Here is a 10,774-nt window from a genome sequence, read left to right on the forward strand (position 1 = left end):
CTTTTGCAGTCTTTACGGTAAAGGTAGTGGAAACACACAAACCAATCAAGTCTGTGCATTACTGAAGTAAACACTGCGACTCAACAGTGCAAGGCAGATGCTGCACACGACAAACGGACACGACTGTCGGATTTCGCCCCCTAGTGACAGTCGCACGGAATATGCAATATAATCGTGTAGTCGTCAACATGAGAGATAAGTTAATTCTCGCGGTCTCGGAAAAGCCATTACTAGATGATCGTGACAAAAATGTTCTCCATTAAGGCGCAACTCTTGCACTAAACGGTGATACTCACCGAGACTTTTTCTCCGAGTCAGGTGGTGTTTTATACACACTGATTTGCAATGTTTTCTTTGGCGTCTCCAGTAAAGGAGAGCAAAAGCAAGAGCCTGTATTCTCCCTCCATATATCATGGTGAATGAAGGAATTAATTAATGAAGGAGTAAATACAAACAATCAATACAACAATAAATCCAGAAAGACCGTGAATAATTTTTGAGGAAACATGTAAGCAACATTAAAAATAATACAATATAAATATTAATTTATTACTTTTTTTTTTTTATCAATAACAATGTATTTAAGCCGCATTCACACTGCACACGACAAACGACCGCCGATAAACCGGAAGTCATTCATTTCCTATGTAGAGTCGCAAGAATGAACTTATCTCCCATGTTGACGTCTACACTTTTCTTCCAAATGTAAAAGTCAGTCATAGTAAACAGAGTGAGATGACTAATGATCTGAAGAACACATCACTGTTATATGGACAAAAAAGTGTTTTTTACACAAAATCTCATGCTACCTTATTGCATTCACTTGAGTAAAAAAAAAAAATCTACTCTGTTTTTCTGAATTAACGACTTAATTTTTCAGGAAAAAATTTTTTTTGCTCTGTTTTTCTGAATTAACGACTTCTCAAAATTATGAGATAATTTTTCAGGAAAAAAATTTTTTTGCTCTGTTTTTCTGAATTAACGACTTAATGTGGATTGCATGGAAGTAAACATGTCCCGCCTTTTCAAGTTTAATCCGGTTTTATTTTACTTTGGGTTTGAGACATGGGACATTTGGGAGATACTGCTGTCTTTAAGTAATATAAATGGTATTGTTATTAGTGCGTCAACTTTGCGCAGACACCTCAAGACTTTGCGCCTGTTCAGACGAAAAGAACATTCTGATCTGCTTGACGTTGCTGTGTTTCTATATCAGTTGAACCGATATGGTATGCTTCACGGTAGCCGTATCACCATTCGTGAAAACCCGTCGATTGCACCATTCATGCAGATCCCATATGGTTTGAGTTTATCATATGAATCAACATGCCATAAAAAGTTCGGGCCTGGATTATGATACAAACGTCGCCGAAGACGATTCCGGCGCCTCAGTTGCCCTCCATGGAGATCCAGTATTTTCAACAATTGCCTGATTGTCTCTTGTGTCACCACATAGCCAGCCTGAATGCATTTCAGATGCATCATCTTATATCCGTGAAGCATACCATATCGGTTCAACTGATTAAACTTGAAAGGCGGGACAAGTTTACTTCCATGCAATCCACATTAAGTCGTTAATTCAGAAAAACAGAGCAAAAAAAATTTTTCCTGAAAAATTATCTCATAATTTTGAGATAAGTAAGTCGTTAATTCAGAATAACAGAGCAAAAAAATTTTTTTCCTGAAAAATTAAGTCATTAATTCAGAAAAACAGAGTAGATTTTTTTTTTACTCAAGTGAATGCAATACGCTTCCGTACTACCTAATGTACATAAATAATAAACACATTTATAAATCTAAAGTTATGTTTTGTAAAAAAAAACAAATAAGTGTACCATTTAAATTTACATGGTGAGAAACAGAATTAAAAAAATTCCCTCAGCAGGTTCCCTGCAAAAGGAAGACTCCTGATTATAGACCTGTTATTAGGGGTCAAGCCCCGAAGGGGCGTAGACACCTATTGTTATCGTTAGTTTTCTTATTATTATTCTTCCGTCTTCCGCCATTGAAGTCAATGGCAGCCCATAGAACCGTACGTAGGAAAGTTATGAAATTTGGCACACATGTAGAGGCCAGTCTTAGAAGTTACTGTAGCAACTTTGGTGTGTCTAGCTCAAACCGTCTAGCGCCACCAACAGTCCAAAAACCCAATTTTGTGCTGAATCGTAAGGCCTGGAGGCAAAATTTTGCAACATTAGAATCAGAATCAGAATCACAAAGGTCTTTATTGCCAAGTATGTTTAGGCAAAATTCTTGCAAAATCAGAATCAGAATCAGAAAGGTCTTTATGAGGGACACACACACACACTTACACACACATTTACACACACATTTACACACACACACACACACACTTACTCACACACAGAATATGTCGCTGATGAACCATACCAAGTTTCCACACTCGCACACTCACATACTCACTCGCACACTCACATACTCACACACATACTCACATACACACACATTTACACACACACTCTCACACACACACACAGACACACACACATACACACTCACACACAGACTTTATTGCCAAGTATGTTTTCACTTACGAGGAACACACACACACTTACACACACATTTACACACACACACACACTCTCTCTCACACAGACACACAGACACACACAGACACTCACACACACTCACACAGACACACACACACACACACACAGACACACACAGACATGCACACACACACACGCACTCACACACACACACAGACACTCACACACACTCACTCACACACACGCACTCACACACACACACACACACACACACACACACAGACACTCACACACACACAGACACTCACACACACACACACATTTTACGAATGCAATGCCATATCGCTACAAAACTTGGTATGGTTCATCAGCGACATGTTCTGAGCGCATCTGAACGGCTTGAACCCGGTATCGCTGCTTGCAGCTATATTTATTATTGTTATTATTATTGTTGTTGTTGTGTAATCAGTGTGTTGATAGACTTCTTTTGTGGCACAGATGTCCCCTGCTCCCAGAGAGTCAGTGTAAGATAAGATAAGAAATCATATGTCTCCCAGTTATAAGTTCTCATTGCTGCTATTTTGTGACACTGATGTGTACAGAGATCTCCTGCTCTGGTCTGTACTGTAAAGTCCATTCATTCCAAGCTGATTATGTTCCCCACGAAGCTGCAGAATCTCTCTCTTCAGTCGCACATGCATCACCAGTAGGACCACAAATGCAGACACAACCAGCACCAGCACCAGCACCAGTACCAGTAGCCATACTGGCATAACACACTCCTGCCTCCTGTCTGGACCTGGTTGCTCCTCTGCAACAAACAAACACACACACACACACACACACACACACACAGTCCATGTGTCAATGAAACAGCTTTTGAGTCAGTTGATCAATACAGTAAGGTATTTCACTATGTGAAGATCTCTGAATGTGTGCAATTTTAACCCAGATTTATTTATTTATAGACAGTTAGTGTGTGTGATAGACTATACAGACATACACACGTGGACAAAATTGTTGGTACCCTTCAGTCAATGAAAGAAAAACTCACAATGGTCACAGAAAAAACTTTAATCTGGCAAAAGTAATAATAAATAAAAATTCTATGAATGTTAACCAATGAAAGTCAGACATTGCTTTTCAACCATGCTTCAACGGAATTATTTAAAAAAATAAACTCATGGAACAGGCCTAGACAAAAATGATGGTACCCCTAACTTAATATTTTTTTGAGGCAATCACCGCAATCAGACGATTGCTGTAACGGTCAATGAGACTCCTGCACCTCTCAGCAGGTATTTTGGCCCACTCCTCATAAGGAAACTGCTCCAGTTGTTTCCGGTTTGAAAGGTGTCTTTTCCAGACGGCATGTTTCAGCTTCTTCCAATGATGCTCAATAGGATTGAGGTCAGGGCTCATAGAAGGCCACTTATCTCTTAGCCATTCTTGGGTGTTTTTAGCTGTGTGTTTTGGGTCATTGTCCTGTGAGACCAAGCTTTCTGACACTGGCCAGCACATTTCTCTCTAGAATCCCTTGATAGTCTTCAGATATCATTGTACCCTGCACAGATTCAAGACACCCTGTGCCAGATGCAGCAAAGCAGCCCCAGAACATAACAGAGCCTCCTCCATGTTCTTTTCTTGATATGCTTAATTTTTCCGTCTGTGAACATAAAGCTGATGTGCCTTGGCAAAAAGTTCCATTTTTATCTCATCTGTCCATAGGACATTCTCCTAGAAGCTTTGTGGGTTGTCAACATGTAGTTTGGCATATTCCAGTCTAGCTTTTATATGATTTGTTTTCAACAATGGTGTCCTCCTTGTTCGTCTCCCTTGTAGTCCACTTTGGCTCAAACAACGAAGGATGGTCCGATCTGACACTGATGTTCCTTGAGCATGAAGTTCACCTTGGATCTCTTTAGAAGTCTTTCTGGGCTCTTTTGTTAACATTCGGATTATCCGTCTCTTTGATTCGTCATCAATTTTACTCCTGCGGCCACGTCCAGGGAGGTTGGCTACAGTCCCATAGATCTTAAATTTCTGAATAATATGTGCAACTGTAGTCACAGGAACATCTAGCTACTTGGAGATGGTCTTATAGCCTTTACCTTTATCATGGTTGTCTATATTTTTCTTTCTAATCTCCTGAGACAACTCTTTCCTTCACTTCCTCTGGTCCATGTTGAGTGTAGTACACACCATGTTACCAGACAACAATGTGACTACCTGGAGCCCTATATATAGGCCCACTGACTGGTTACAAGATTGTAGACACCTGTGATGCTAATTAGTGGACACACCTTGAATTAACATGTCCCTTTGGTCACATTATTTTCAGTCTTTTCTAGGGGTACCATCATTTTAGTCTAGGCCTGTTCCATGAGTTTATTTTTTTAAATAATTCTGTTGAAGCATGGTTGAAAAGCAATGTCTGACTTTCATTGGTTAACATTTATAGAATTTTTTAAAAATTTATTATTACTTTTGTCAGATTAAAGTTTTTTCTGTGACCATTGTGAGTTTTTCTTTCATTGACCAAAGGGTACCAACAATTTTGTCCACGCGTGTAAGATGATTTTAAGTCATTACCCCTCAGTTGGACCCGTAAGATGGCCAGAGTCTCATTGTTCATTTGATCCCGTACTGTGTAGCTCCCAGTGTCAGAGACACGTCCATCTGTAATCTGCAGAGTGTTGAGGCGAGAAGATCTTGCTCTGTAATCTGAGCTGCACTTGATCTCCTCATGGTCCACAGTGCAGATCTGCACGTCTGAGGGCTGTGCAGCATCATTCGCAGTGAATCTCACCTCCACCTGGTCAGTGAGGGGCAAGTGCACGTCTATGGGCTCGCCCGGGGCAATTACACGTGTTATCTCTTGAGCTGAGGAGAGGAACGTTAGGAACTGAGAAATACGAGCAGAAAGTTTATAGAGTTGAGGCTAAAGCACACATAACAAAACAGCCAGAGATACACAACTCTACAGAAATAACACCACACACTATAAACACAAAACCACACACACCACAACACTACAGCATTATGACAACACAATGAAATGGAATGAAATTTAAATATTTCTATAGTGATTAGACAAAGTGACAATCAGGTTTTTGCTGCTACAGTAAACTCTACAAAAATGACTGAGGTTTGTGACTTTCAGAAACACAATTCATTACTAAACTGCAGTAATGACTTTCAGAAAAACAACTCATTACTAAACTGCAGTGCATCCAGATAGATTTTGCATCTTCAGTTTAGTTTTAATGCAGTGTATGTGTGTGTGTGTGTGTGTGTGTGTGTGAGAGAGAGAGAGAGAGAAAGAGTGTGTGTGTGTATATAAATGATTTGATTAGTTTTATTTAGACATTTTGAAAATTAGGAATTCATAAGAAATTTATTAGAACAATTCTGTCATTGCAGCACAGTTTAGTTGAGCAACAAGTTGTGTTGTTAATCTAAATACCTTCTTACTGAGGCTCGAGTGAGGGCTGGATCTGATCGACAAGGAACACAGTTAAATACAGTTACATACATCAGCAGTGGCACAAGGAACTCACACACCTTTAGTTGAGAAAGTCTACAGAGTGAACAGAAGGTCTCTTACTCTGAATTAGGAGTCGCACTTGTCTGAGGTCTGCCTTATCGCACTGACAAGTGTATAAACCTCTCCTGCTGTAATCAGCTGCAGTAATGGTGAGTGACAGATTCCCCTTCAGGAACTGGTCATGAGAGAGAATAAAGCCTTCTTCAGAGCTGCAGGACATCTGATTACACTGAGCCACAGTCGCACGAATCCTGCTCCATGTGAGTACACCTGAACATTTCTGCTCACACGTGAGTGTAACATTGTGATGAAGTTTAACTGTTATGGAACCACTGGATGCAGTGAGAGCAGCTGAGGAAAACAAATACGAACAAAAAAAAAAAGAATAAAATATCAACGACTGCAACGTTAAATGAGGAGAGGAAAGAAACCACAATACGTCAATTAGCATAAGAAGACAGAATAACAGAAAACTTAATTACAGCTGTGTGTGTGTGTGTACTATAAAAAGGAACAGAAAACTTACTGCTGAAAATCTGCATCACAAACTGAAGCATGTAGATCCACATGTCTGCAGAAACATACAATATACACACAACATACACCATAACTGACACACACAGTTACACAACATTAACAAACGGTAATAGATGAGATTTGAACACTGCGCTGTTTTATTATGAATGAGTAAAGCTTCACAATATTTTATTACTACAATATTTTATTAAATAAATAAACAAACATAAATAAATAAACAAGCAGCGATGACGGGCCTTCGCACGTTTGTTCATCGCTATACGGTGCCTTCCAGAAAACAATGCACGGTGGGCAAGTGCATCAAGTGGGTAAATATCAGTGGACTATTTTATGTTGTTACTGACCCATTTGGGGACTGTAGGTAAATGAAACCCCACATTTTAGACAAACGGGGGCGCTAGTGAGCCACTTAAGAGACACACCTTTGTCTGACCTTTTTGTCCACACTTAACAGCCGACAAATGTGATGTATGTGTCAAATTTCAAGTTAATCTAAGCACGCCAAAAGACTTAAATATGCCTGAAAAAGAAAGTAAAGTTTGACACGTTACCATGAGAACAGTGTTTGAGATATCAAAAATCCGTTCGCAATTTCGCATCTGCAATATCTCTGCACCATGTTGGCCAAGTCTGGTCTCAATTGCATGAATCCCCTAGGAGGAGTATTTAAAAGTTTACTGCATGAAGCTGACAAAAAATCCACCTTTGTGACTGACACACTTCCTGGGGCCTGTTGGTGGCGCTATACCTGGGACTCACAATAAGCACATAGATGCGATCGGAATCCTTGGCCGAACATACACACCGCGTGTCATCACAATAAGACATTTTTTGCTTTAGATATTAGACACTTTCTGTTTCTCTGAATTCGCCATAATTTTGTCGCCTCGCCATGGCAGCACCGTTCGAGATATCGAAACTCACTTCGCAATTTAGCAAGTGCAATGTCTCGGCATCATGTTCACCACTTTTGGTGTCAATCGCATGAATCCTCTAGGAGGAGTATTTAAAAGTTCATTGCATGCAACTGTGAAAAAATCCACCTTTGTGACTGACACACTTCCTGGGGCCTGTTGGTGGCGCTATACCCGGGACTCACAATAAGCACATCGATGCGATCGGAATCCTTGGCCGAACATACACACCGCGTGTCATCACAATAAGACATTTTTTGCTTTAGATATTAGACACTTTCTGTTTCTCTGAATTCGCCATAACTTTGTCGCCTCGCCATGGCAGCACCGTTCGAGATATCAAAAATCCCTTCGCAATTTAGCAAGTGCAATGTCTTGGCATCATGTTCACCACTTTTGGTGTCAATCGCATGAATTCCCTAGGAGGAGTATTTAAAAGTTCACCACATGCAACTGTTGTGACTGACACACTTCCTGGCGCCTGTTGGTGGCGCTATGTCCGAGATTCACAATAAGCACATCGATGCGATCGGAATCCTTGGCCGAACATACACACCGCGTGTCATCCCAATAAGACATTTTTTGCTTTAGATATTAGACACTTCCTGTTTCTCTGAATTCGCCATAACTTTGTCGCCTCGCCATGGCAGCACCGTTCGAGATATCAAAAATCCCTTCGCAATTTAGCAAGTGCAATGTCTTGGCATCATGTTCACAACGTTTGATGTCAATCGCATGAATTCCCTAGGAGGAGTATTTAAAAGTTCACCGCATGCACTTATAAAACAATCCAAAATGGCCGACTTCCTGTTGGGCGGAGCTCATAGTTTAGAGCGCGAAAGTTGTTCGGGTCGATGAGATCTATATGCGTACCAACTCTCGTACATGTGCGTACATAATTGCCCGATCTGTGCACCAATGTTTGTTTTTGCATTACAGGGGGCGCTACAGAGCCCCCCTGCCACGCCCGTATTCCAACCTTTGTCCAATCCTAGTGTCGCGCGACTCTGACGTGTGTGCCAAATTTCAAGAGTTTTCGAGCATGTTAAGGGACCCCAATTGGCCAATGTGTGGGAAAAAAAAAAAAAAAAAAAAATAAAATAAAAAATAATAATACTCCCGAGGAAAAACAATAGGGCTTCGCACCATTCGGTGCTCAGGCCCTAAATATAGCTGCAAGCAGCGATGACGGGCCTTCGCACGTTTGTTCATCGCTATACGGTGCCTTCCAGAAAACAATGCACGGTGGGCAAGTGCATCAAGTGGGTAAATATCAGTGGACTATTTTATGTTGTTACTGACCCATTTGGGGACTGTAGGTAAATGAAACCCCACATTTTAGACAAACGGGGGCGCTAGTGAGCCACTTAAGAGACACACCTTTGTCTGACCTTTTTGTCCACACTTAACAGCCGACAAATGTGATGTATGTGTCAAATTTCAAGTTAATCTAAGCACGCCAAAAGCCTTAAATATGCCTGAAAAAGAAAGTAAAGTTTGACACGTTACCATGAGAACAGTGTTTGAGATATCAAAAATCCGTTCGCAATTTCGCATCTGCAATATCTCTGCACCATGTTGGCCAAGTCTGGTCTCAATTGCATGAATCCCCTAGGAGGAGTATTTAAAAGTTTACTGCATGAAGCTGACAAAAAATCCACCTTTGTGACTGACACACTTCCTGGGGCCTGTTGGTGGCGCTATACCTGGGACTCACAATAAGCACATAGATGCGATCGGAATCCTTGGCCGAACATACACACCGCGTGTCATCACAATAAGACATTTTTTGCTTTAGATATTAGACACTTTCTGTTTCTCTGAATTCGCCATAATTTTGTCGCCTCGCCATGGCAGCACCGTTCGAGATATCGAAACTCACTTCGCAATTTAGCAAGTGCAATGTCTCGGCATCATGTTCACCACTTTTGGTGTCAATCGCATGAATCCTCTAGGAGGAGTATTTAAAAGTTCATTGCATGCAACTGTGAAAAAATCCACCTTTGTGACTGACACACTTCCTGGGGCCTGTTGGTGGCGCTATGTCCGAGATTCACAATAAGCACATCGATGCGATCGGAATCCTTGGCCGAACATACACACCGCGTGTCATCCCAATAAGACATTTTTTGCTTTAGATATTAGACACTTCCTGTTTCTCTGAATTCGCCATAACTTTGTCGCCTCGCCATGGCAGCACCGTTCGAGATATCAAAAATCCCTTCGCAATTTAGCAAGTGCAATGTCTTGGCATCATGTTCACCACTTTTGGTGTCAATCGCATGAATTCCCTAGGAGGAGTATTTAAAAGTTCACCGCATGCACTTATAAAACAATCCAAAATGGCCGACTTCCTGTTGGGCGGAGCTCATAGTTTAGAGCGCGAAAGTTGTTCGGGTCGATGAGATCTATATGCGTACCAACTCTCGTACATGTGCGTACATAATTGCCCGATCTGTGCACCAATGTTTGTTTTTGCATTACAGGGGGCGCTACAGAGCCCCCCTGCCACGCCCGTATTCCAACCTTTGTCCAATCCTAGTGTCGCGCGACTCTGACGTGTGTGCCAAATTTCAAGAGTTTTCGAGCATGTTAAGGGACCCCAATTGGCCAATGTGTGGGGAAAAAAAAAAAAAAAAAAAAAAAAAAAAAAAAAAAAATAATACTCCCGAGGAAAAACAATAGGGCTTCGCACCATTCGGTGCTCAGGCCCTAAAAATGATATATTCTATCTATCTATCGATCCATCTTATCAGAAAAATGCAGCTCCTGCTTGTTGGGAATCATTTTGTAAATGTTTGTACACTGAACGGTATAAGCGGCCATGTTCTTATATAATGACTCCTATAATATAATAACTCCTATAACAACCCCAATAATAAATCCTATAATATAATAACTCCTATAATAATACTCACCTAATACACAAAGGTGGCTCTAGTGGTTAAGGCTGTGGGCTGTTGATCTGAAAGTCTGTGTTTAAGCCCCAGACCCTCCAAGCTGCCTCTGGACAACTGAGCAGGATCCTTAACTCTCCAAAGCTGGAATATGCGAAGAAAATAAGTCCACTGTGCTTTAATGGTTATGTGGCGATAATAAAAGCTTCTACGTCCTCAATTTCCAAGAACTCCGAAACACCACAAGTTGCTGAGAGAGTAAGCGTGAGCAGTGTTTCCACGAGCAGGTGATTTTAAGTGAATCGGACTCGTGATTTTGCTTGACCCCGCCCACATGGTGAAAGATTGGTTCTGCTGTGAGAGGGGGGT

The 10,774-nt window shown here is 41.1% G+C and overlaps 2 protein-coding genes across 3 annotated transcripts in view; both read right to left on the reverse strand.

Moving 5' to 3' along the window:
* Positions 1–10,774, reverse strand: part of LOC132854501 (uncharacterized) — a 46,215-nt gene that overhangs the window by 16,663 nt on the left and 18,778 nt on the right. The gene's annotated exons all lie outside the window — the stretch shown is intronic.
* On the reverse strand, positions 2,207–10,680 carry LOC132854737 (uncharacterized). Of its 2 annotated transcripts, none has more exons than XM_060883331.1 (5): positions 10,427–10,680; positions 6,584–6,628; positions 6,118–6,408; positions 5,103–5,393; positions 2,207–3,321 (listed from the first exon to the last, which is right to left on the reverse strand). In XM_060883331.1, exons 2-5 carry the CDS (start codon positions 6,624–6,626, stop codon positions 3,068–3,070), a joined length of 879 nt encoding a protein of 292 aa, XP_060739314.1. In that variant the 5' UTR covers positions 6,627–6,628; positions 10,427–10,680; the 3' UTR covers positions 2,207–3,067. The 2 variants fall into 2 exon arrangements, with proteins under 2 accessions (XP_060739314.1, XP_060739315.1); XM_060883332.1 differs by lacking the exon at positions 10,427–10,680 and adding an exon at positions 7,146–8,050.

This window comes from Tachysurus vachellii, chromosome 12 (genome assembly GCF_030014155.1).
Source record: "Tachysurus vachellii isolate PV-2020 chromosome 12, HZAU_Pvac_v1, whole genome shotgun sequence".
Lineage (NCBI taxonomy): Eukaryota > Metazoa > Chordata > Actinopteri > Siluriformes > Bagridae > Tachysurus > Tachysurus vachellii.

Coding starts and splice junctions, on each gene's coding strand:
- LOC132854737 (XM_060883331.1), bottom strand. CDS start 6,626: ATGTGGATCTACATGCTTCAGTTTGTGATGCAGATTTTCAGCA. Junction 6,409..6,583: donor TGTGATGCAGATTTTCAGCA/GTAAGTTTTCTG, acceptor TGTTTTCCTCAG/CTGCTCTCACTGCATCCAGT. Junction 5,394..6,117: donor AGTGCGACTCCTAATTCAGA/GTAAGAGACCTT, acceptor TCCTCTCCTCAG/CTCAAGAGATAACACGTGTA.